The sequence below is a fragment of the Triticum aestivum genome, chromosome 5B (genome assembly GCF_018294505.1).
Source record: "Triticum aestivum cultivar Chinese Spring chromosome 5B, IWGSC CS RefSeq v2.1, whole genome shotgun sequence".
In the NCBI taxonomy this organism is placed as follows: domain Eukaryota; kingdom Viridiplantae; phylum Streptophyta; class Magnoliopsida; order Poales; family Poaceae; genus Triticum; species Triticum aestivum.
In genome coordinates this window covers 713011662-713039020 of record NC_057807.1, presented here as the reverse complement: position 1 = coordinate 713039020, position 27359 = coordinate 713011662, and the positions used below count along the sequence as shown (strand labels likewise).

General features: G+C 41.7%; 1 protein-coding gene and 1 pseudogene across 1 annotated transcript in view; both read left to right on the top strand.

The window, feature by feature from the left end:
• The window catches only part of LOC123114497 (uncharacterized), a 62169-nt gene extending 41714 nt beyond the window's left edge, over positions 1-20455 (top strand). Inside the window, exons 4-5 of the mRNA XM_044535988.1 lie at positions 14989-16229; positions 20217-20455. Coding sequence (XP_044391923.1) covers positions 15302-16229; positions 20217-20359 — 1071 coding nt within the window. The 5' untranslated portion in view covers positions 14989-15301 and the 3' untranslated portion in view covers positions 20360-20455. The remainder of the gene's footprint in view (positions 1-14988; positions 16230-20216) is intronic.
• On the top strand, positions 9619-11952 carry LOC123114495 (putative disease resistance protein RGA3; annotated as a pseudogene).
• Positions 20456-27359: the final 6904 nt, after the last annotated feature.

Genomic DNA, 27359 nt, shown 5'->3' with positions numbered 1-27359 from the left:
GGAAAAGACCATCGCTCGTCCCCGACCGCCACTCATAAGGATGCACAAGCCAGGTACACTTCATGCTTCAAATTTGTTACACAATTTTAACCATAAGTGCATGCTACGGGACTTGCCAACTTCAACACGAGCATTCTTTAAATTTATAATCACCCAACTAGCATGACTTTAATATCACTACCTCCCTATCTCAAAACAATCATCAAGTATCAAGTTGATCATAGCATCCAATTCACTTCCTATGATAGTTTTTATTATACCCAACTTGGATGCTCATCATTCTAGGACCAATTAATAACCAAAGCAAATACCATGCTGTTCTAAGATACTCTCAGAATAATATAAGTGAAGCAAGAGAAACTAGCAATTTCTTCAAAATTAATCCACCGCCATGCTCTAAAAGATATAAGCGAAGCACTAGAGCAAAAACTATCAAGCTCAAAAGATATAAGTGAAACACATAGAGTATTCTATCAAATCCCAAGCAAATAGGCTTCTCCCAAAAGGTGTGTTACAGCAAGGATGATTGTAGTAAACTAGCAAGCAAAGACCAATATAATACACGACGCTCCAAGCAAAACACATATCATGTGGCAAATAAAAATATAGCTCCAAGTAAAGTTACCAATGAACGAAGACGAAAGAGGGGATGCCTTCCGGGGGCATCCCCAAGCTTAGGCTTTTGGCTATTCTTGAATATCTTGGGGTGCCTTGGGCATCCCCAAGCTTAGGCTTTTGCCACCCTTTATTCCATAGTCCATCAAATCTTTACCCAAAACTTGAAAACTTCACAACACAAAACTCAACAGGAAATCTTATAAGCTCCGTTAGTGAAAGAAAACAAAACCACCACATAAGGTACTGTAATGAACTAATTCTTTATTTAAATTTTTGTTAAACCTACTGTATTCCAAGTTCTCTATGGTTCATACCCTTACATACTAGCCATAGATGCATCAAAATAAGTAAACAACACACGAAAAACAGAATCTGTCAAAAACAGAATAGTCTGTAGCAATCTATAGCTAACGCAAACTTCTGGAACCTCAAAAATCCTACCAAAATAGGACGTCCTAAAACATTTGCTTATTGAACATCATCAAAAAGAATCAATGCAAAAGCTCGTTCGTGTGATTTATTGAATTTTTTCTCGTGAGCGCAAAGTTTCTGTTTTTCAGCAGAATCAAATCAACTCATATCATAGGTTATCCTATAGGTTCTACTTGGCACAAACACTAAATATAACATGAAAACACATCTAAACAGAAAGTAGAAACAAAATTTAACACTAAACAGGAACAAAAACAAAAAAACATAAAGAAAATTGGGTTGCCTCCCAACTAGCTCTATCGTTTAACGCCCCTAGCTAGGCATAAACGCGAAGATAGATCTAAGTGGTGCCATGTTTGGCACTTGATTCATAAGTAGAGCAATTATAATCCTCAGGGTTTTCTCCCTTTTTAGTAATTATAAAACCTTTAGGAAAAAATTCAAGAACTTCGTTTGTAGCAAAAGGTTTCTCAATGATAGATAGACAATCGGGATCAACAATCATGGATTTGAGATCCGCATCTTCCTTACTAGAAGATTCACCCTTATTTTTAGGAACATAAATAAACTTGGCAGTTTTGGTAGGGGGTTTTGGAGTGTTTTTCATGGAGGAAAACGCAGAACCTAAGTTAGTAATGATATCCTCAAGTTTACCAATTCTTGCAGAATCTAGATCTATTTTTTCATTAACTATAGGTTCTTTCTCTTTAAGATTTTTCAAAGTAACCCCAACCCTAGATCCATATTGGGTAATTTGATTATGAATCTTTTTATCCAAGTTTTCAATTAACTCAACAGTGGCAATTTTATTTTCAATGATCTCAAGACATTGCATAACATGTTCCAAAGTTAAAACAGTTCCATTAACCAAAAGAGGTGGAGGGCCAAACAAATCTATCATAGCTTTATAAGCTTCAAACGTGTGGCTATTCAAGAAATCCCCTCCGGCAATGGTATCAAGAACACATCTATTCCAAGGGGTAATGCCCACATAAAAATTGCGAAGAAGAACGGAAGTAGAAAGCTTCCTAGTAGATTTATTTTGAGCATTGCAAATTCTATGCCAAGCATCTTTTAAATTCTCTCCCTCCCTTTGCTTAAAATTGAGAATTTCATGTTTGGGAGTAATAATAAGGATAGGAGAACTAGCCATAACGACAAGGTAAACAATCTAACACACGAGCAAACAGAGAACGGCAAACGGAAGAGAGAGGAGATTGGGAAAGAGAGGGCGAATAAAACGGCAAAGGTGAAGTAGGGGAGAGGAAAACGAGAGGCAAATGGCAAATAATGTAAATGCGAGGGAGATGAGTTTGTGACGGGTACTTGGTATATCTTGACTTGAGCGAAGACCTCCCCGGCAACGGCGCCAGAAATCCTTCTTGCTACGTCTTGAGCTTGCGTTAGTTTTCCTTGAAGTGGAAAGGGTGATGCAGCACAGTAGCGTAAGTATTTCCCTCAGTTTTTGAGAACCAAGATATCAATCCAGTAGGAGGCTTCTCAACAAGTCCCACGAACCTACACAAACAAAGAAAGAACTCGCAACCAACGCGACAAAGGGGTTGTCAATCCCTTCACGGCCACTTGCGAAAGTGAGATCTGATAGAGATAATATGATAAGATAAATATATTTTTGGTATTTTATAATATAGATGCAGAAAATAAAGATGCAAATAAAAGTAGATTGGAAGCAAATATGATAAGAGATAGACCCGGGGGCCATAGGTTTCACTAGTGGCTTCTCTCAAGAGCATAAGTATTACGGTGGGTGAACAAATTACTGTCAAGCAATTGATAGAAAAGCGAATAATTATGACGTTATCTAGGCATGATCATGTATATAGGCATCATGTCCGCAACAAGTAGACCGACTCCTGCCTGCATCTACTACTATTACTCCACACATCGACCGCTATCCAGCATGCATCTAGAGTATTAAGTTCATAAGAATAGAGTAACGCATTAAGCAAGATGACATGATGTAGAGGGATAAACTCAAGCAATATGATATAAACCCCATCTTTTTATCCTCGATGGCAACAATACAATACGTGTCTTGCAACCCTTTCTGTCACTGGGTAAGAACACCGCAAGATTGAACCCAAAGCTAAGCACTTCTCCCATGGCAAGAAAGATCAATCTAGTAGGCCAAACCAAACCGATAATTCGAAGAGACTTGCAAAGATAACTCAATCATATAAAAGAATTCAGAGAAGATTCAATTATTATCCATAGATAAATCTGATCATAAACCCACAATTCATCGGATCTTGACAAACACACCGCAAAAGGAGATTACATCGAATAGTTCTCCACAAGAGAGGGGAAGAACATTGTATTGAGATCCAAAAAGAGAGAAGAAGCCATCTAGTTAATAACTATGGACCCGAAGGTCTGTGGTAAACTACTCACAACTCATCGGAAGGGCTATGGTGTTGATGTAGAAGCCCTCCGTGGTGGATTCCCCCTCCGGCAGAACGCCGGCGACGGCTCCAAGATGGGATCTCGCGGATACAGAAGGTTACGGCGGTGGAAATTGTATTGTGGTTGCTCCCTGGATGTTTTCGGGGTACGTAGGCTTATATGGGAGGAAGAAGTACATCGGTGGACGCCCGAGGGGCCCACGAGACAGGGGGGCACACCCTATAGGGGGGGGGCGCCCTCCTATCTCGTGGAGGCTCCGACTATTTCTTGACTTGCACTCCAAGTCCTCTGGATCACGTTCGTTCCAAAAATCACGCTCCCGAAGGTTTCATTCCGTTTGGACTCCGTTTGATATTCCTTTTCTTCGAAATACTGAAATAGGCAAAAAAACAGCAATACGGGCTGGGCCTCCGGTTAGTAGGTTAGTCCCAAAAATGATAATAATGTATAAAATAAAGCCCATAAACATCCAAAATAGGTAATATAATAGCATGGAACAATCAAAAATTATAGATACGTTGGAGACGTATCACCTTGCATCCTCTCTTGTTGTCCTTTGATCTTTGTTACATCTATGTGTATGTGGATGTAGCACTTGTCTGACTGTTTCTCGTTGATTTGAGTGTTCCCTCTCGTTCCCCTCGTATTTTAATCTTATGTGTTCATCGTGTTCTTCGAGAATCCCCCTCCAAATCGTGAAAGATCGACCCCTAGGGTTCCACCCTACATCACGATGGGCTCACATCTGCAATGTCCATCTCACTTGTGTAGAGAAGGGGAAGTAGTGGCTGCAACCCAACTCAGTGCACCCACGGTGCACCCACACAAGAAAACATAGCAAAATATTTCAAAAAAATCCGAAACTTTGTTTGAATGATCATCAACAAATTATGAGTGCTTGCAAAGTTGCCTTTTTTATACAGAGCTCCTCGAATGTTATTTGACCACCAAACTTTGCAATTATTGCCACGCCTTCAGCTTCTCTGATAGTATTTCATATCAGACAAAAAATGGAGAGTCATTGGCAGACTACGGCAATTGTTGCCACGCCTCAGACTTTCTCAGCCTCAATGCCAACACCGACATCTTTCACGGTCCCGCTTACCTCCTCGGCTAAAGATCACACTCACAGTGTAGCAGTTCAACCGAAGAGGACCCAAAACTAGATGAGTCAAGCGGACAGGACCTAAAACTAGGTGAGTTAGATGGTTCGTCTAATTGCCAAACATTGAAGCATAAATTTATTCATATATGCTACTGTTCAATTGTATTTTATTCATCTTTCGTATCTTGTGTTTTAATAATACATTTTTGAGTCACTCTGGGGAACCATCAGTCTGGTTCCTCTAAACGCAAGTGAAAAGATAGAGAACAAAATTTAGTTGATAAATCTTATAAAGGTGGAATGGACAGATATGTTAGAAAAGAAGCACTGCCGGTGTCGTCCGATAATCAGTCTGTTGATACTTAGTTTTTTATAATGAGATAGAGCCCGTTTTTTCAGTTTCGCATAGGGTCTCGGATTTTGTCCGCCCAGCCCTAAAGAGAGGGTGGCAACAATGCTGCCTCCAAGAACATCAACGATGCCCATAGCCGCCGCCATCACTGGTCACGTGCCCAAGGCCAAGATAGGGTCTTCACACAAGCTCCCATATAAAGCAACGGTTTTTTTTTTATTTTTTTAGCATACAAAACAACGGTGTTGACAAGTCCGTCAAAACACTACCACCCCCAACGAGCCAGCCAGCCCACAAACAAAGAAGCCCACCGCAACAAAGCACCAACAACACCTGCAGAGGCTGCCGGTGTACACCCACCAGCACAACAGTGGATGCTCAAAAAAAAAAGAAGTAACCAACACAACGGTGTGAATCTGAAGATCCAATTGTATTATACTCCCTCAGTCCCAAAATGTAAGATGCTCTTTGACACTATCATAGTATCAAAAAACGTCTTACATTTCGGGACGGGGGAGTAGGTGATTGATATGTGCTTTGTGAGGGTGGATTGCTTTTTTCTTTCTTCGAGAAATCTGGGGGTGTGTATCAATACTTGTGGCATCAACACATAAACATTTTGTTTTAAAAAAAGAAACACATAAACATTTTCTATGCTAAGGAAAAACATAAAGGTTTTCAATCGATATTGCTACTAGAAAATGCTAAGAAAAAACATAAAGGTTTTCAATCAAGTTGGATTTTTCATTTGTCCTGAAAAAAAAAGCGAAAGAGGCAACCTCGACATCGACGACATGGCGGCGGCGGATCTGGGCTATGATTGAGCTTCCTTATCCGGGAGGAGGTCGTCGATGAGCCAACGGCGGCGGAGCTAGGCCAGAGCGGGATGGGGGCGGCGGCGGGGGTGGGTGGTCGCGGAGGTGCCCCGGTCGATGAGGAAGCTGCGGTGCCTCATCCTCTCCAATGTGGTTTTAGATCAATCCAATCCAAATCCAATCCAATCCAATCCAATCAGGTATGAGTTGGCCCCAAGTGCCTTCTCTTTGTAGTTTCCTTTCAGTGGTTTCTTTACAAAATCTTCAGTGCCTTCTTTCTTTCAGATTCAGATTCAGATGGATTCAGATTCATCAGCTGCAGCCTGCAGCAGGATAAGATTAACTATATATATTGGCGACTTTTTAAAGGATTAATTGGTAACGATCATTGCATTTCTATCAATCGAGGAGAGGATAATATCCGGGACAGCATCTGCCTTTCGATTTTGAAAAATAAGAATCAAGGAAGGTACACTTGAAATCTTGTCAGTATTTATTTACTCTCTTTGCATGGTTATTATCTCAGATGCCTTTCCATGGCGATGTTCGTTGATGCACAGATTGGGCCTGCTTTAGCTCACAATTAGCCCAACTTACAATATTAAAAAGACGAAACGCCGTTAGCCAAGTCCGATGAGCAATGGGTACTCGGAACCAAGGATTGAATATATATGCCTCATGAACAATACTTACATACATATAGTTGTAGCACACCAGTATCTGCCATTTCTGTTATGCTAAAATGCCAAAAAGGACTCCATCTCCCACCACCTCGAGCACCAAAAGAACAAATGAATGGGTATCTGGGTTGGGTCGTCGCCGGCCAAACCAAATACAATACCACTTACAAAGCTAGCAAGCTGTCTGCCTTAATCAAATCTGCCACCTGCTAAAGAGTAGCTCAAGGCTCAACCAACTCGATCTCTGCTTCTTAATTCCTTGAGGTTTGTCTGTTGCTTCAAGGAGCTACACAAAAATACCATTATCTTTTCCTCCAGAACCAAGGAGAAAAACACAACTCACATCCTCTATATACTATCATGGCTCATAAACGACACAGCAATATATACTCTCGTTGGAGAAAGTGAGAACAATTAATAGCTTGGATAAGGAGCCATGAGTGGCAGTTAGTTTCCATTTTTAGTTCCACTTTACACATACCACTCAATTGCACTTCAATATTGCTGTGCTTGTGAATTGTAAGAGTGCAGGCATTGGGAGCTGTCTTAATCCTTTCAAGTATTTGTGTGAAGGCATCAGTGTGTACATAGCTTAATGCTATCTTCATACTTTTGAATGCATTCCAGAAAGGACTACGATGTACTACCTCCGTCCTGGTTTATAGATCCCCTAAGTAGTTTGTGCCAAATTTTGACTAAAGATTTAACTAGCAAAATGTTAATGCATGTCAAGAAAAATTATCCCATTGGATTCGTATTTGAACATAGTTTTTAAAAATGTAATGTTTGATGACATGCATGAACATTTTGTTAGTTTAATCTATGGTCAAAATTTGGCACGAAATACAATGAGGACCAATAAACCCGGACGGAGGTAGTACTACGCAGGAAGAAGCTGCCACGAAGCATCCTTCTCCCTTCAACCCAATCCTCACACAAATATTTCTGGCTAGCAGTCTTGCCATTAGTGGACTTGTGGTGTGGGGTTATTCTTTCAAATTTGATCTTTGCCTGTCTCTGATTCCTCAATATGGGGGGAGGGGGTATTCCCAAAAATATTGGCTAAATACTTATTTTTAGAATACCATGAAATCTTTGGTATAACTAAATAAAAGTCCAAATACAAAAAAAATAAAATTCTTCTGGTGCTGGTTAGAAATCAGAATTAATAACTGAGGGAGAAGCTAGAATGATCGAATGTTTCTTCCTTACCTTTTTAGTTGTCAATTTCTTTCTCCATTAACTACCCATTTGCTTTGTTTCAAGCATTGCACTCAGATTCTCTAGAAAGTTAATTTCAAGTTTGAGAAAATTAAGGTAGAAGAACTTGCTGCTGGTAAGTGAAGGTGGTTACTGGCTGTCAGTTCTATTCTCATTATAGAAACATGTATATGATTACTTTACTGGATAAGAGTTTGTGACACATAGATAGTTTTACCGTTTTTATTGATGTGTCATCTACACCTGTTCTGAATATATCCTCTTGTAACTTCAGTCAGCCTTCAAGCAGTGATTAGGTCCCGTGACAACGGTGTTCCTTTGTCGTCCCCTTTCTAGAGGCATTGTCGTTGAAGCATCTTTCATGTTACCACCTGGGGTTGCCCTCAATGATGTGGTTGCTGTTGTTCCTGCTGCAACTGTTATGCTTATCTTTTGTTATAACACTAAGGACCAGCTGTCAATCATTTTCTTTTTTGGAGAAATCAATCAAGCTAATTCAAGTCCTGGTTTGAGTTTTCTCAAAGGCATCTCGAACAACAAGTTGCTCTTATACTACTATATACTACGAAACAACGTACGAGTACTGCCTTTGTCATGTACTCTCCTATGCCACCACGCGCATCGATCTTGGTTAAAGTGATCAATCCTATTTATATGTTAAGAAATTCATCGATTAGGTGAACGCATGGGTTTACCAATACAGTACTACTAGTTGTGCCTTAAGGTTTTAACTATGCCCCTAATCACATTGATTCATGCACGAACCACGGCACCATGTGAAGGCTGTCAGTTGAACACAAAAATCAACAAGCTCTACCATATAGTACTCCCTCCGTCCGGAAATACTTGTCCTCGAAATGGATAAAATTGATGTATCTATAACTAAAATAAGTCTAGATACAATCATTTCGAGGACAAGTATTTCCGGACGGAGGGAGTATTGGTCAAAATGTAAAAAAAAACAGCAAAAAATTGATGAACTCTCCACTTTTTATATCCCGCTGGTGGTATACCCAATGAATGCTCCAGGATTCACGTGTGTGACAGCACATGCATCAACGATTAGGCATACAAGGACAAGAGATAAGATGGAAGAGTTTTTAAATTAAGATTCAAGATTCCAAGAGCCATATGCTTTTCCTTTAGTTTGGATCAGGATAACCTAATATCTTCTCTTTTATTTTTGCGGGTGAGGATAACATAATGTGTTCTCATTGTTCTCTTAAAAGTTTAAACCCATATTCCTGACTAGATAGAAGTCCCCAAATTTGCGGCGAGCTTGGATCCATTTTTCTGGCTTTGTTCACTATTGCACCTGAACCGGAAGGCCTCGTTAGCGACAGAAATATTCGCCTCTGGCTCTGCTGAATTAGGATTCCTTAGGTCGATGTCGCCCGCTGAGGCTTCTGATCTTGTCAACCTGAATGTGGCTCTTCCAAATATCAACTTGAGCTCTGATCGAGTGGGACTCGAAAACTAGGGATCTTTCTTGGTCAAATCCATGTATGCTAAGCTGGTCCGTAGTCCTAAGGTTAGATTCGCCAAGTCTCTTTGGGCTCAAGCCAAGGTTCACATTTTCATTTCGCGAGTTGCCTTTGGCCATTAACCTTCAGAAGCGGCGTGGCATTGGCAACGGTTGTTGTTCCCTTTGTGGTAGCCCTGAAGACGCTAACAACATCATTTTTAAAGTGTATGCCGACACAATTCCTGCTCAGCCGTGTTAGAGAATATGTCTTGGATCCAATTCGAATCCGGGTTCCATGAATCCCTTCTGAACCAATCTCTTTGTATTAGTGAACGTTGTTGGCTTTATTAATTTATAATTTAATTTGTTGTTGTTGGCTTTATTAATTTAATGACTAAAGTTGGATGCTGCTTGTGCTTGTTTCTAAGAAAAAAAACAGTGACAACCCAGCCCAAATTCCCCACCTTAGCGTAACCTAGTTTGGTTGCCACCAGCCGCCACCACCACTAGCTCCCACTCCCACTCCCACTCCGAGCCGCCACCACCACCTTACCATCGCCGCGCCGCCCAGCAAAGCTCTCCTCTCCCGCCTACATCCAGCCGCCACACCACGTTACCATCGCCGCGCCGCCCAACTCTCCTCGCCTCTGCCCGACACATTTCTCGCAGGCCACCTGAATCCACCGCTAGCAGCTGCGCTTCCACCACTGCTCCGGCGGACTGCAGATGGCGGCGGCTCTCGGCCCGGCGGCCACGCTCCTCGGCAAGGTGTTCACGATGCCGTCGGCCGCCCCGGTGGCGGCGTACGTGGACAACCTCGAGCTCGGCCACAACTCCCAGCAGATCAGGGCCAAGCTCGCACACACACGAGGCCTGCTGCACAACGCCCAGGCCCAGGTGAGCCACAACCCTGGACTAAAGGAGCTGCTGGCGGCGCTGAGCAGGAACGCAGACCAGGCGAAGAACCTGCTGGATGAGCTCCACTACTTCCAGATCCATGACAAGCTCCACGGCACCCACTACGCCACCACCCAAGAGGCCGGCCATCAAGCTCTTCACGCCGGTAGTGCTCTTCGCGACTTGTTCCGGTGCTTTTCTTGCTCGCCTACACCCAAGAGCAAGAGGGATGGTAGTGATGATGATGCTGTTGCTGTTGCCGGTGCACCACACCACGTCGCCAACACCCTAGGCAACTTGCTCCAGTGCTTTTCTTGCTCCTGTGCAACCAAGAGGAATGGTGGTGGTGATGCTGCTGCTGCTAGTGCTGATGATGGTGATACGCTGCATTTCAACAGAGTGTCCATGTCCAGGGAAATCAAGTTCCTGTTACAGGGCATGCAGTCGAACTGTGATTCTGTCTCCAATTTGCTCGGCACTATCCCAAGCAGCAGCACAGCAGTGGCAGTCGTCCAAGATAGGCCTCAGACTGCTTCCATGATTGTACAAGATACATTGTATGGCAGGAAAGGCATTTTTGAGGAAACTGTCAACCGTATCACTACTGCCACACACACTCTTTCTGTTCTTCCTATAGTTGGTCCAGGGGGCATTGGCAAGACAACATTCACCACTCACCTGTACAATGATGCAAGGACTCAAGACCACTTCCAAATCAGGGTCTAGGTATGTGTATCCACTGATTTCAATGTGCTTAAGCTCACCAGGGAGATCCTTGGCTGCATACCTGCAACCGAAGGAGGAAGCAACAGTGTTGCAAATGAAACAGCCAATTTAGACCAGCTTCAGAAATACATAGCAGAACGTCTCAAGTCCAAGAGGTTTGTAATTGTCTTGGATGATATATGGAAATGTGACAGTCAGGATCAGTGGAAAACCTTGTTAGCTCCGTTCACGAAGGGGGAAGCCAAAGGAAGCATGCTACTTGTCACAACTCGATTCCCGAAGCTAGCACAAATGATGGAAACTGTTGGTTTTGGTTCACTACAACTGGCAGGTTTGGAGTCTGATGACTTCTTCACATTCTTTGAAGCATGTATATTTGGTGAAGAAGAAAAGCCCGAGCATTACAAAGAGGAGTTTGCTGTTATTGCACGAAAAATTGCAAACAAGCTAAAGGGTTCCCCGCTAGCAGCCAAAACAGTTGGTAGGCTATTGCATAAGCACCTTTCTCAGGAACATTGGAATGGAGTTCTTGAAAAGGATGAGTGGCTAAAGCAGCAAGATAATGATGATATCATGCCATCTTTAAAGATCAGCTACGACTGCCTCCCTTTTTATCTGAAGAAATGCTTTTCCTATTGTGGCCTTTTCCCTGAAGACCATGAGTTTACTTCTTCAGAAATCAATCATTTCTGGGTTTCAATTGGCATCATAGACTCCAATCACCAAGCCGATAGGAATTACTTGGAAGAGCTAGTGGACAATGGTTTTCTCATGAAGAAGAAAGGGTGTCATTGGGATGATCGATACCAACAACTGAAGGAATTTGATTGCTATGTAATGCATGATTTGATGCATGAGCTATCTAAGATTGTTTCTGCACAAGATTGCCTCAATATAAGTAGCTTAGATTTCAGAGCTGATGCCATCCCACAATCTATTCGCCACTTATCCATCAACATAGAAGACAAATATGATGCAAATTTTGAGGAAGAAATGTGTAACCTAAGGGAGAGGATAGACATTGCTAATCTGTGGACTTTGATGATATTTAGAGGATGTGAAGAAGAAAGAATCGCCAAGATTTTGAAAGATTGCTTCAAGGAAATAAATAGTCTGGTGTCCTATTTATAGTGGTGAACTCTGCACAATCTTTTCCATATAGGTTTTCAAAACTTATCCACCTCCAATACCTCAAAATTACTTCATCTTACCATAGTGACAATGGAATGAGGTTACCTAGTACACTATCAAGATTTTATCACTTGAAATTCTTGGACCTATATGATTGGTTTGGTAGTTCTGATTTGCCTGAGGACTTTAGCCATCTTGAGAATTTACATGATTTCCATGGTAGAAGTGAACTCCACTCCAGTATTCGCAATGTTGGAAAGATGAAGCATCTGCAGGAGCTAAAAGAATTCCATATCAAGAAGGAGAGCATGGGATTTGAACTGAGAGAACTTGGGGCATTGTCAGAGCTTGACAGAGCACTGGTTATACGTGGTCTTGAACACGTGGCAACCAAGGAAGAAGCTACTGCAGCCAAACTGATGTTGAAAAGGAATCTGAAGGAGTTGGAATTACTTTGGGGCAGAGATGGACCAACTACAGATGCTGACATTCTTGATGCCCTTAAACCACACTCTAATCTTAGAGTACTTACAATTGAAAATCATGGTGGTACAGTTGGTCCTAGCTGGTTGTGTCTTGACATCTGGTTAAGAAGTTTAGAGACTCTCACTCTAGAAGGCGTATCTTGGAGCACCCTCCCACCTTTTGGGAAGCTAACAAATCTCAAGGGACTCAATTTGAAGAAAATTTCTGTGATGCATCAGTTTGGACTTGGATGTGGTGGAAAATGTTTTATGCGCTTGAAGACAGTTGAGTTTTATGAGATGCCAGAACTTGCTGAATGGGTTGTGGAAGCTAATTGTTGTTCCTTTCCATGTCTTGAAATAATCAAATGCATCAACTGTCCCAATCTCCGTGTGATGCCCTTGTCGGAGGTATGTTGCACCAATTTGCGCAGACTTGAAGTTTCTGGGTGCCCCAAGATGTCTCTGCCCTCCATGCCTCACACCTCCACACTGACAGATTTGAAAGTTATAAGAGGTGATGCAGAAAGGTTGTTGTCTTATGATGGAAAGCAATTGGTTGTTAGAGAGTATGGCGGTGCTTTGGCCTACCACAATCTAGATAAGGTAGAAGATATGACTATTGCACATGTATCGCACATATCACTGAGAGACATTGAAAAGTTTAAATCCCTAACAAAAGTATCTGTCGGAAGATGCGACGGTTTGTTCCCTGAAGAGCTGGATGGCAGTATTGTCTTCCATTCAGTTAAGAGTCTCAAATTAGATGTATCTCATCTTACCAGCAGCAAATCATCATCGTCAAAAGTGCTAAACTGTTTCCCAGCTATTTCTGTGTTGGTGATAACTGGCTATGAGGAATGTGTAATGCAGTTGCCGTTGCCATCATCCAGCTCACTGCAGGAACTTACCTTCTGGGACTGTAAGGGCCTGGTTCTTGTGCCTGTGGGGGAGAATGGAGGAGGAATTCAGGAGGACAAGTCATTGCTCCAATCATTAACAATATACAGATGTGGCAATTTGTTCTATCGGTGGCCCATGGGAGAAGCAGAGACCATTTGCCCTTTCCCTGCTTCCCTAAGGGAACTTGATGTTTACCAGGAGCCAAGCATAAAGTCAATGGGTCTGCTCTCAAACCTCACGTCTCTCACCACTCTAAGGCTAAAGGAGTGCAGTAATCTAACAGTGGACGGATTCAATCCTCTCATCGCAGTCAACCTCATAGAGCTGCAAGTGCATAGGTGCAACACCTCTAGATTAGCAGCAGATATGCTCTCAGAGGTGGCCTCTCAGAGGGCCAAATTATTGCCTGCAGGTTACATCTCTAGATTGGAGGTGCTCAGGGTGGATGACATTTGTGGATTGCTTGTTGCTCCTATTTGCAACCTCCTCGCCCCGGCCCTCCACACACTTCAATTCTGGTCTGATAAGAGGACGGAAAGCTTCACCGAAGAGCAAGAGAAAGCGCTGCAGCTCCTCACCTCCCTCCAGACACTAACTTTTTTCTGTTGCAAGGGTCTGCAGTTCCTTCCTCAAGGGTTACATCTCCTTCCCTCTCTCAAGGAGTTACGTGTGCTTTACTGTCCAAAAATCCGATCGCTGCCCAAGGAGGGCCTCCCGGTTTCGCTGAGAAAACTAGAGATGAATGATCGCAGCGCTGAGATAGACGAGCAAATTGAGAAAATCAAAAGAACCAACCCAGATTTATCCGTCAAAGGTAACACTTTTCGCCTCCCTATTTTGTTTTTCTATTTCTGAAACGAGTTTATTCGCCATATTTATGCCTCATCTTAACTTGTCAAATCTTGCAGACTGGCAGGTTCCATATTTCTGAAGCGAGATACAACTGACCTCTTCATTCTGCAACGCTAGCTGTTAATCTTCATTCTGCTACATGATCGATATTTCTCTGCAAGTCAACTCAATCTGCCAGTTAGTACTTCCAGAACCAAATTTCTGATCCTTAATTTATGACTGCATTCATAGTGCAAAGCAACCACTTTGGCTTGCTTATTTATCTTTCTCCTGCTTGCTTTCTCTAGTTTATAATATTATCTTTCATCCACTTATTTTTGTAGCCTTTTTCTGCTATTAGACTTGAGATTGATAGTTGATGCCATCACTGTTGTTTTTCAGGCTTCTGTTCCCTATGTGAAATAAAAAAGGACGTGCGAGACATCAGTCACTTGATACCCATCAAGAAGAAGACTTGAGTCGTAGCTGCAAAATATTTTTGACACCAGAACTGAGGGTGGAATCATGGAATTATCAGGCTTGTGCTCTTTTTTTCGCATGAAGCAGTAGGACTGAACATGCGAATTTAACTGTGGCAGCGAGGAAGAGGTATTTAACTGGCGGCTGTTACTCCAAAAGGAGATTTTTCTTTCTTTTCTTACCATGAATTGAATGAATCAAGTGGCTTTATTTCCTCTTTCTTTAACTGCCCGCTGCTTTGTATAAAAGCAGCTCTCTGATGTACTCTGCTGTCCTTTGTCTTGGTGGTGCAGAATGGTATGGATCGATGTAACCTCCTTCCTATCGTGAAATGAAATTGAATTCTACAAGAGAGAAGAGAATGCTTTCCAATTTGTTTGAATCCTTCTTGAAAAATGGAGTATTTAGCCTGGTACTGAATTATCCTTCTAACTAGGACCGAAGCAACCTATGCTGGGGCAGAGTACTGAAACTATTGTACCCAACTACGTACAGTCTTTGCAGGGAGATTGCATGCATACAGGTTTAGGTTTCATCGGCTGGCATGATCCTTGACTCTATCTAAGGTAATGAATGACTGGCTGTTTAAGCTACCTTAGAGTGCTTTGTTCATGGGGTCGCACGGCTGCTAGTTAGTGTCACCAATATTCAGTACTTGCCAGACGTGGTGCCTTGGACTTACGCAGGCGTTCTGTATCAGTTGGACGTGCACTATGAGGATCCTGATCTTTTCAATGAGTTTGAGGATGACAATCCCATGGACACTTCTGAGGGAGGTGGGGGTTCAGGTACCAGGGATGACAATGCTAAGAGTAATGAGGATAAGGCTTTGGGACCGTCGGGGCAGTCGGAGAATGCCGACTCCACTCCTGTTGGGCCGTCCTCCACGGTACCAACTACCACGCTTCAGCTGGGTTCTCTTGGGGCCTTCTCGGCGCCGCCGAGATTGTCGAGTGTTAGGGCTGGTCCTCCGAGTCCAAGACTTAGATTATGTGTGGGGAGGTCGGTCGACCACACTGATGAGGTGGGGCAGCAGGCCCCGTCGTCTGTCCCTCGCTCGCCTTCGGCCATGGCGATCGTGGCGGAGCCGGTCGCTGCGGGACGAGCGGACTTGCAGGAGGCTAGACCTTCTGGGTCCTTGATGTGGCTGGAGACTGGGGGCGGCGCGGCCCCACTGGAGAGGTCCCCGGATGGCAGGGAAACGGGTGCGCAGGAGGCCGCCCTTTCTCCTGCGGTGGCACTGGAAGGCAGCCTGGTGGGTGCGCTTCCTGCGGAACCGGCAGCGCCTTTTTCTTTGGGCACGAGCATCGGCGAGGTGGATACTTCGTCATCTCGGGTGGCTGCTCCGGCGGCTCCGGTGATGGTCTTAGCGGCTGGGGGACGGGCAGGAGGCTCTTCCCCTAGCGCTACTTCGCGCGAGGAGGTCCGCGAGTTGGAGGATTCGGCATCTCTGGTGGCTGCTCCGGTGGCCTCGGTGATGGCCACTGCGGCAGTGGGACGGGCAGGAGGCTCTTCCCCTACCGCTACTTCGCGCGACGAGGTCATCGCGTTCGGTGGGATCCCGGACCCGGTCTCTGTAGGGAGACGGGTCAGCGGGAGACTACAGGAGCACTCCGATGTTGATGACATGCAGCTGAGGTGCGCGTTGAGAGCGGCCAAGCTGCGGGACGTCGAGACTACAACTGGTATGTCAGTTAATAAGTCTAATTCTATTATGCATTTTACCAATGAAGAGATTGTTCATAATGCAAACCAAATAGGAGTGTCTCTTGGTAACGATGATCTAGAGATCTCTAAATCGGTTAATGAGATGCTAGACTTGGAAGCTGAACGTGCGTTAGAATTGATTCGTAACATAGCTGCAGTAAAACCGATGAATGAGTCGGAGATTGACAAGCTAGGGGTTAGGGTTCTTGATAGCTTGTGTGCTGATCTTGATCCTGCGGTCCAGGTGACGGAGGAGGAGGATGAGTATACCTCTCCGGTAACCACAAACCTAGAGGTGGTGCCTGTGGCCGTAGAGCCTCTTTCCGAGTGTGTTGAATCTATTGATGGTGGGGTTAAGCCTAAGAGGACCTGGAAACGTAAGGTTTATCTGGTGTCGGCTGTGCGTAGAAGTGCTAGGATCCGTACCTCCAAAAAATTTCATGATGAATTATGAAAGGCATTTTTTGGAACAGCAGAGGTCTTAAAGACTTGGCTAAAAGACGTTTTCTAGCAGAAGCTTCTATTGAACATCACTTAGACTTTATTGCTTTGTCCGAAACTGGACGAGGTAATTTTTCAGCACAGTTTCTTAGCACCTTAGCAGGGGGGGTAGACTTTGATTGGCATTGTCTCCCACCTCGAGGAAGATCCGGTGGGGTTCTACTCGGGGTTAAGTGCGATACGTTGGAGGTTCGGAGTGTAGTGATGGGTGAATTTGCGGTTAAGTTTAGGGTAAGAACGAAAGCTGATGGTTCTGATTGGGCTTTGGTGGCAGTCTATGGGGTTGCGCAACCCGAACTTAAACCAGATTTCCTGGCGGACTTAGTCCGAGTTTGCGGGAATGAGCAACTACCTGTCTTAGTGGGAGGTGACTTTAACATTATTCGAAGAAAGGAAGAAAAGAATAATGACAACTTTGACGGCAGATGGTCCTTTATGTTCAATACTATCATAGAGAGCTTGGACCTCAGAGAGATAGAGCTTTCGGGTAGGAAATTCACTTGGGCAAACTCATTACCGGTTCCGACGTTTGAGAAGTTGGACCGTGTTCTGGCAAGTGTTGAGTGGGAACAGAAGTTTCCTCTGGTAACGGTGCAGGCGTTGACACGAGGTATCTCGGATCACACACCGCTATTAGTGGACTCAGGGGCCCCAACTCATTTGGGTAATAAGAATATTTTCTCTTTCGAACTTGCTTGGTTTGAAAGAGAAGGATTTATCGATCTGTTGGCTAGAGAGTGGGCTAAAGACTCGGGGGGAAGGTCACCCATGGAGCGGTGGCAATGCAAGATTCATCATCTGCGAAGGTTCCTTCGTGGATGGGCTAAGCATACGAACGGAATTTATAAGGCGGAGAAGGAAAGGCTCCTTATGATGATTCACACCCTAGAGTTAAAAGCTGAAACCTCTCTTTTAGATACCAGAGAGTTGGAGTCTAAATTGGAGGCCGAGCTAAGGCTGAAAGCGCTTCTCCGTGAGGAGGAATTGAAGTGGGCTCTCAGAGCTAAGGTTCGCAAGGTTGTCCAAGGTGAGGATAATACCCAATTCTTTCATATGATTGCTAACGGAAAGCATCATAAGAAGAGAATTTTTCAATTAGAACAAGATGAAGGAACGATAGTTGGTCAGGAAAACCTGAAAGTTTACATTACCAACTACTATAAGCAGTTATTTGGACCTCCGGAACGGAGTTTTGTGTCTTTGGATGAGTCAAGAGTTGAGGATGTTCCCCGACTTCAGACGGAAGAGAATGAGATTTTGACTGCCCCTTTCACGGAGAAGGAGGTGTATGAGGCCATTGCACAAATGAATAATAATAAAGCGCCAGGACCAGATGGGTTTCCGGCGGAGTTCTACAAAAAGTGCTGGCATTTCATTAAACATGACCTGTTGCTCATGTTTCATGAATTGTTTAATGGTCAGCTTCATTTATTCAAGCTTAATTTTGGAACAATAACTCTTCTTCCTAAGAAGACAGAGGCTATTCGCATTGAGCAGTTCAGACCCATTTGTTTGCTTAATGTAAGTTTCAAAATTTTCACTAAGGTTGGGACGAACCGACTCACGCAGATAGTGCATACGGTGGTGCAACCGTCCCAGACTGCTTTCATGCCGGATAGAAATATCCTTGAAGGGGTGGTCGTCTTGCATGAAACGCTCCACGAAATTCACTCAAAAAAACTTGATGGGGTGGTTTTTAAAGTGGATTTCGAAAAAGCATACGATAAAGTCAAATGGCCTTTCCTTCATCAGGCGTTGCGTATGAAAGGATTCGACAAGGCATGGCGCGACCAAATTGATTCCTTTACGCAAAAAGGGAGTGTAGGGATTAAAGTGAATGACGATATAGGTCACTATTTCCAGACACATAAAGGCCTAAGACAGGGGGATCCAATGTCACCGATCTTATTTAACATAGTAGCTGATATGCTATCTATTTTAATAGGCCGGGCCAAGGAGGCGGGGCAGGTTTCGGGCTTGGTTCCGCACCTAGTTGATGGAGGTATATCCATTTTGCAGTATGCTGATGATATGATCATCTTTATGGAGCATGACTTGGTGAAAGCTAGGAATATGAAGCTTGTGCTGTGCTTATTTGAACAATTGTCTGGACTTAAGATTAACTTCCACAAGAGCGAATTGTTTTGCTTTGGAAGAGCTACTGAGGACCAGGTGGCGTATAAGCAATTGTTCGGATGCGAGTTGGGTTCACTACCGTTTACTTACTTGGGCATTCCCATTCATCATCGTAAGCTTACGAACAAGGAGTGGAAGTGTATTGAGGATCGTTTTGAAAAGAAACTAAGCTGTTGGAAAGGGAAGCTCATGTCATATGGAGGTCGATTAATTCTGATTAATTCGGTTCTCACAAGTATGCCTATGTTTCTTCTATCCTTCTTTGAGATCCCGGTGGGGGTTAGGAAGAGATTAGACTTTTATCGATCCCGGTTTTTTTGGCAAAACGATGAGTTGAAACGTAAGTATAGGCTTGCCAAATGGGACATCATCTGTAGGCCCAAGGACCAAGGCGGTCTAGGCATTGAAAATCTAGAGATCAAGAATAGATGTCTCCTTAGCAAGTGGCTTTTTAAACTTTCATCCGAGACAGAGGCTACTTGGGCACAAATTCTGCGTAATAAGTATCTTCAGTCAAAAACTTTAGCTCAGGTGACGGTGCGCCCAACTGATTCACCGTTTTGGAAAGGGTTGATGAGAGTCAAGCCCCTCTTCTTTAACAGGACAAAAATCTTAGTTGGTGATGGAGCTACTACGAGGTTCTGGGAGGATACGTGGCTAGGAGAAACACCTCTGGCACGTCAATATCCCACACTGTATAACATTGTTCAACGTCGAGAAGTATACGTTGCAAATGTCTTACAGTCAACGCCTCTCAATATTAGCTTCCGGAGGACACTAGTGGGTGAACGATGGGAGGCATGGCTTCATCTTGTACGACGGCTGATGGATGTCCAACTGTCTCAGGATCCAGATAGGTTGTTTTGGAAATTGACAAAGGACGGTAGGTTCTCGGTTAAATCCATGTATCTGGATGTCATTAATACTAGTGTCATTCCTTGCTCCAGACATGTCTGGAAAGTTAAGGTACCTTTGCGAATTAAAGTGTTTATGTGGTTTGTGCATAAAAAAGTAATTTTGACAAAGGATAATCTGGCAAAACGCAATTGGGTGGGTTCTGCTAGATGTAGTTTCTGCGATTGTAATGAAACTATCAGGCACCTCTTTCTGGATTGTCCACTGGCTAAGCTTCTTTGGCGTTCGATTCATATTGCCTTCAATATTATTCCACCTACTTCTATCAATATGTTGTTTGGAACATGGCTTGATGGGGTAGACTTGGTTTTAGCAAGACTCATTCGTGTTGGCCGTGTGCCTTGTTATGGGCAGTATGGAACTGCAGAAATGATTTGGTTTTTAACAGAGCAACGAACTTTCATTTTTTGCAGGTTATCTTCAGGGCCACAGCGTTGATCCGTATGTGGTCGCTACTCACTCCGATGGAGGACAGGGGGCATTTGGCTACTGCGTCTACCCGATGGGAGATGGTAGCTCGGGTTATTTTCAACCGGTTTGGATGGCGGTCATGTAATAGGATAGGCATGTAGTGCTCCTATTTTTTGCCAGCCGGTTGTGGCTTTATGTTTACGCTCGTCTGAGCGGCTTGTCGTCTTTTTTACTTTAAACCTGCTGAAGACTTTGTGACACTCTCTATTTTAATATTATGAGCCGTATGCATCTTATTGATGCAGAGGCTGGGGTTGCACCCCTTTTCAAAAAAAAAAGAGTGCTTTGTTCATATTTCGACCCAAGTTCATTTGTTGGATTCTGCAGTCCCAGTAGTGAATTTCACAGCTGATTCAGAGCAAACAAACAGACAGACAGAAGTGAAGCAATTGTTTGTGTTGATATGCTGACAGGTCAGTACGTTTTTTTTAGAAAAGGAGGATTACCCCCGGCCTCTGCATCAGCGATGCATGCAGACACTTTGTTCTCATTTTTGGGTTTTCCCTACTAATATAATGCTCAAAACTGAAACATTGTAATCTCTGATGAATTTTGTTGCTTCGTAAGGGTATAAGGGCCACATTCCTCTAAAAGCACCACCTGATATAATTGTGTTTGCGTGTTTGCAGAATATCATATCGACGTAAGTGATGCAGCAGCAGCCAACAGAACAGAGCAGAGCATTCCAAGAAGGGACATATCCAAAGGGAGCCAAGGCGCGAGGTGATTATTGGGATTCAGCATCAGCCTCGCGCGAGTTGAGAAGAAAAGAAATTGTGTATTCGCCTCTGGAAATTAAATTGGGACGGTCGTGCGATAGAATTGTGCTTTTTTTTCAGTGTTCCGATCATGATTTTGTTCCATGACCACGTACGAACTGATCGATGGTGCCAATGTTGTTCAGTGTAACTGTCGTTAGCGCAATGTTCTGATCATGATTTTGTTCCATGACCTGATGGATGATGCCAATGCTGTTGGGTGCAAGTGTCGTTGGCACAATGCTAGGCAGTACATTCACGCTTGCTTAATGTCTAAGATTTGTCAGCTTCACATCTGAATCTGAATCTGAATCTGAATCTGAATCTGATAATGAAGGCAAAAGTTGTGTGGTTAATTAATTCCTCAGTGGCAGCAAGCAATGTGAGTGACTGCCTTGAGCTTTGGGGCCTTGCTGCTTCTCCTAGCTTGCCATCAGCTGGCTGCAGCAGCAATTGAAGATTGGTGTGCTTTAAAGGTCCTCTGGGAATAAATCAATGTACTACATTTGAAATTTATTGTTTATAGTATCTTTTGTATGGTAATCTACACATCTTTTTTTGAATATGGGCATCCGAACATGTGCAACTTCAGTCAGCCTTTAATCAGTTATTATTCCTTTTCGTTGTTGATGTTCAATGTTACCAGATTTGGCTGGCAGCTTCACATGTGAATCTGATAATGAAGGCAAAAGTTCTGTGGTTAATTAATTCCTCAGTGGCAGCAAGCAATGTGAGTGACTGCCTTGAGCTTTGGGGCCTTGCTGCTTCTCCTAGCTTGCCATCAGCTGGCTGCAGCAGCAATTGAAGATTGGTGTGCTTTAAAGGTCCTCTGGGAATAAATCAATGTACTACATTTGAAATTTATTGTTTATAGTATCTTTTGTATGGTAATCTACACATCTTTTTTTGAATATGGGCATCCGAACATGTGCAACTTCAGTCAGCCTTTAATCAGTTATTATTCCTTTTCGTTGTTGATGTTCAATGTTACCAGATTTGGCTGGCAGCTTCACATGTGAATCTGATATTGAAGGCAAAAGTTGTGTGGTTAATTAATTCCTCAGTGGCAGCAAGCAATGTGAGTGACTGCCTTGAGCTTTGGGGCCTTGCTGCTTCTCCTAGCTTGCCATCAGCTGGCTGCAGCAGCAATTGAAGATTGGTGTGCTTTAAAGGTCCTTTGGGAATAAATCAATGTACTACATTTGAAATTTATTGTTTATAGTATCTTTTGTATGGTAATCTACACATCTTTTTTTGAATATGGGCATCCGAACATGTGCAACTTCAGTCAGCCTTTAATCAGTTATTATTCCTTTTCGTTGTTGATGTTCAATGTTACCAGATTTGGCTGGCAGCTTCACACGTGAATCTGATATTGAAGGCAAAAGTTGTGTGGTTAATTAATTCCTCAGTGGCAGCAAGCAATGTGAGTGACTGCCTTGAGCTTTGGGGCCTTGCTGCTTCTCCTAGCTTGCCATCAGCTGGCTGCAGCAGCAATTGAAGATTGGTGTGCTTTAAAGGTCCTCTGGGAATAAATCAATGTACTACATTTGAAATTTATTGTTTATAGTATCTTTTGTATGGTAATCTACACATCTTTTTTTGAATATGGGCATCCGAACATGTGCAACTTCAGTCAGCCTTTAATCAGTTATTATTCCTTTTCGTTGTTGATGTTCAATGTTAATAGATTTGGCTGGCAGCTTCACATGTGAATCTGATATTGAAGGCAAAAGTTGTGTGGTTAATTAATTCCTCAGTGGCAGCAAGCAATGTGAGTGACTGCCTTGAGCTTTGGGGCCTTGCTGCTTCTCCTAGCTTGCCATCAGTTGGCTGCAGCAGCAATTGAAGATTGGTGTGCTTTAAAGGTCCTCTGGGAATAAATCAATGTACTACATTTGAAATTTATTGTTTATAGTATCTTTTGTATGGTAATCTACACATCTTTTTTTGAATATGGGCATCCGAACATGTGCAACTTCAGTCAGCCTTTAATCAGTTATTATTCCTTTTCGTTGTTGATGTTCAATGTTACCAGATTTGGCTGGCAACTTCACATGTGAATCTGATATTGAAGGCAAAAGTTGTGTCGTTAATTAATTCCTCAGTGGCAGCAAGCAATGTGAGTGACTGCCTTGAGCTTTGGGGCCTTCCTGCTTCTCCTAGCTTGCCATCAGCTGCTGCAGCAGGACAAGAACAAAGATTGGTGTGCCTTTGAAATTTGTTGTTTACTACTGTACCTTTGTATGGTCATCTGTTTTCGAATATGAGCATCCCAACATGTGCAACTTCAGTCAGCCTTTAATCAGTCATTATTCCTTTTGATGTTTTTTTTCCCGAGGAATTGGCAGTTGACGCCCATATATTAAGAGGAATAGAATGTTGGTACAACTTGCATGACGCCGATGGCCAAGACATGATCAGCCCCACGCAGAAATGCAAATTAAAAGAAGGGAAGAGATGGAACTATTTCGTCAGTCACACTCTGCTGTTAGTGCATGTAATCATTTTTTTGGCAATGCTTCATTCATTCATGCATCTAATAATTTGTCTATTGTGTTATTGCTTTTACTTTGTATACCTGCTAATGTGGCTATTAATTGTCTTGCAGATAGGAGATGAGCACACATCTTGGGCCTACCTGAGCAAACCGTAAAATACAATATTTGGGTGAGCAAAATGGGAGCTCCTATCTGCCGCTCTTTGCGGCAGATCGACGACGCACATGCTAGTGCTTTACGGATGCAAGATAGAGTGAGTGAGGCTAGTACGTTAGGGATGCAAAAAAAAGGGCGGCAGGTTGAACCTACGACGATCCCCCGACGGATCGAACTTACAGCGTCTCCCTAAGTTGACAACCAGCTAGTCAGTTGAACAAGCGAGCATTGTTGACCCTACAATACCGAAAAGCCTTAATGACCAACTGAAACGCAGATACAATTTTTTTCTCAAATTTCGAAGGGAAAACATTTTTCAACAATGTGAATACTACATGAAACATGAATACTTCTCATATTCATTAACATTTTTTTAAAATTCAAAACATTTTTGAGAACACGGGCATTTTTCTGAAATCAAAAAAATTTTGTGGACAAGAACATTTTTTTTAAATCACGAGTTTTTTAAACATGAGATTTTTTTTGTAATCTAGAAAAGAATTCAGAGCGCAAACATTCTTTTCAAAATAGGAACATTTTCAGAAATTTCAAAACAAGATTTGAAAATAAAAAGGTTTTTTTGGAATGCAAACTTTTTTGAAAACCCAGAATTTTTTTTTAAAACACGAATAAAAAAGTTGCAAACAATTTTTGAAACTACCAAAAAATATTTGAAAACACAAACAGTTTTAAAAAACGAACACTTCTCTAAAATTATGAACAATTTTCGGAAAATGGGACTTATTTTGAAATACAGAAATAAATTGAGAACACGAACATTATTTTTCAAACATGAACATTTTCTGAAATTGCAAAACATAATTTGGCAACAAGAACATTTTTTCGAACATGAATATTTTTTGGAATCCAGAACAAAATTTGAAAACACGAACAGAAATTTGCCAAATAAACATTTCAAATCTGGCTACAATTTTTTGAATCACGAACAAATTTTAAAAAATAGGAAACATTTTTTATATTTCTGAACATCTTTCGACAAACAAACTTGAAAAATAAAAATACAACATTAAAGGAAGTAAAAAAGGAAAGACAAAGAAATAAGAAACAAAAAATAAAATCAAGAAATGAAAGAAACTAGAAGAAAAGGAAAATAGTAACCCAAAAATAAAAAGTAAAAACCGGTTCAGGAACCTTCTAGAAGGTTCTCAGAACCAGAAAAAAACAAATCTGGAACACTCTAGAAGATTCCCAGAACCGGAAAACGCTGCAACACTTTAACGGGCCGGTCCATGTCACCGCTCGGTCAGCAGCTCGCGTGCGAAAGATCCATAGTTTGACGCAGAATGGGTCAAATAGGATGATATTCCGTGCAAAATTATCCAGGTTCACCGATTTGATCCTGGTGGGTCCATGCCATGCCTCGACCAAAGCGGTGGCCAGCCGAGTGTGGGGGTGCTGGGCGTCCCTTTTTATCTTTATTTTTTTTCGTTTCTTTTTCCCCTCTTTTTCCATTTTCATTTTGAACGAAATTTCAAGAAATATGGAAAAAACCGCAACTTGAAAAATGTTCACGAACACAAAAAATGTTCACAAATTCAGAAAAATGCTCATGATTTGCAAGAATGGCCGTGGATTCGAAAAATGTTAGAGTATCCCTTCTGTGCTGGAGTTGTCCCAGTTCACTGTGCTGCAGAGGAGGTAAGCGGCTTGGAGCCTTCTTTGTCTGAAAGGAACATGCTTGATTTGTACAACTTATTGTTAGTTCTTTTTTTAGAACAACTTATAGTTAATTCTCTTCTCTGTTAACGCGCGAACTGACTTTCTGCAAATTAAAGTGAAAATTTGTACTTGTAGTATGGGCTCCGATAGCAAGCTGCCAACTAGCATATGTGGGCCAAGTATTTTTGTATTGCACATTTCCCCCCCTGATTTCCCATCTTTGTATTTCTGCTCAAGCCCTGCTACAATATGGACCCACCACATGACATGTTCTCATCCCACGTACTCCCTCCTTCGCATTTTGTTAGGCGCATTAGCTTTTGCCTCCTTTCTTTTTTTATGAGTGGTGTACGCTTCCTGCTAGGATGGCTCAACTAGCGATAAGTGGTGCGTTAATTTCTGTACTAAAACTAATACGCCTAATAATATGGGAAGGACAGAGTACTAGCAACATCCAGAGCTTCATCCGTTACTGTTTAAACCAAGGAAAAAAATAGCATGTTATAAAAAATAACGCCGCCCCTGAAAATATGTTATTAGTGCGCTATAGCATGCTATTAGCGAGATATTGTACGCTGATCAATTTAGCGAAATAATTCTCCACATGCTATAGTGTGCTATTAGCAGCGTCATAGCACGCTATTTGCTTAGTAGCTTAAACTGATGTGATTAGCTAATTAAGACAACCATATCTTTTAAATCATATATTTGTTTTGAAAACTTCTTTTATATTTAAACTCCTTGCGCCAAAACCTTTAAAACAAGATCAGTATTGAATAATTTTCAAAGACGTTTAAACTCAAATGTACATTTCACATTCCATTGGATTGTTTTATATTTCTATTCATTTTCAGAACCTATATTTTACTTTCCACTGACTTGTTTCATAAAAATTACATCTATTTCAAATGCAAAATTTTCAAATATTGTACTTATTTTTTTGAAATAAATTGTTACAAATTTTCAAAAAATCAATTTCACAAGTTGACATTTTCATTTCATATCTGTTTTCACTTTCAAAACCTACATTTCACTTTCCATTGGCTTGTGTCACAAAACTCACATTTATTTTAATTGCATATTTTTTATATAACCTATTTCACCCTTTTGAACAAATTATTACAAATTTCGAAAAATCAATTTGACAAGTTGACATTTTAATTTCATATTTGTTTTCACTTTCAAAACCTATGTTTCACTGACTCGTTTCACAAAAATCACATTTATTTCAATTGCACGTTTTGAAATAACTTATTTCCCCTTTTGAACAAATTATTACACATTTTCAAAAAATCAATTTCGCAAGTTGATATTTTAATTTCATATTTGTTTTCACTTTCAAAACCTACATTTCACTGGCTTGTTTCACAAAAAATCACATTTATTTTAATTGCACATTTGGAATAAGCTATTTCACTCTTTTGACAAAATTATTACATATTTTCAAAAATTCAATTTCACAAGTTGACATTTTAATTTCATATTTGTTTTCATTTTCAGAACCTACATTTCACTTTTTACCTGCTTGTTTCACAAAAGTCGCATTTATTTTAATTGCACATTTTGTAACTAACCTATTTCACTCTTTTGAACAAATTATTACGCATTTTCAATAAAATCAATTTCACAAGTCAACATTTTAATTTCATATTTGTTTTCACTTTCAGAACCTACATTTTACTTTTCAGTGGCTTGTTTCACAAAAATCACTTTTATTTTAATTGCACATTTGTAAATAAACCTATTTCACTCTTTTGAATAAATTGTTACACATTTTCAAATAATCAATTTCACAAGTTGACATTTCAATTTCATATTTTTTTCACTTTCAGAACCTACATTTCAAATTCTAGTGGCTTGTTTCACAAAAATCATCATCTATTTGTATTACACATTTTTCAAATAACATATTTTGCTATATTGAAATAAATTGTTACACATTTTAAAATAATTAGCTTCACATTGTTTTTCAATCACATTTCAGCTATTT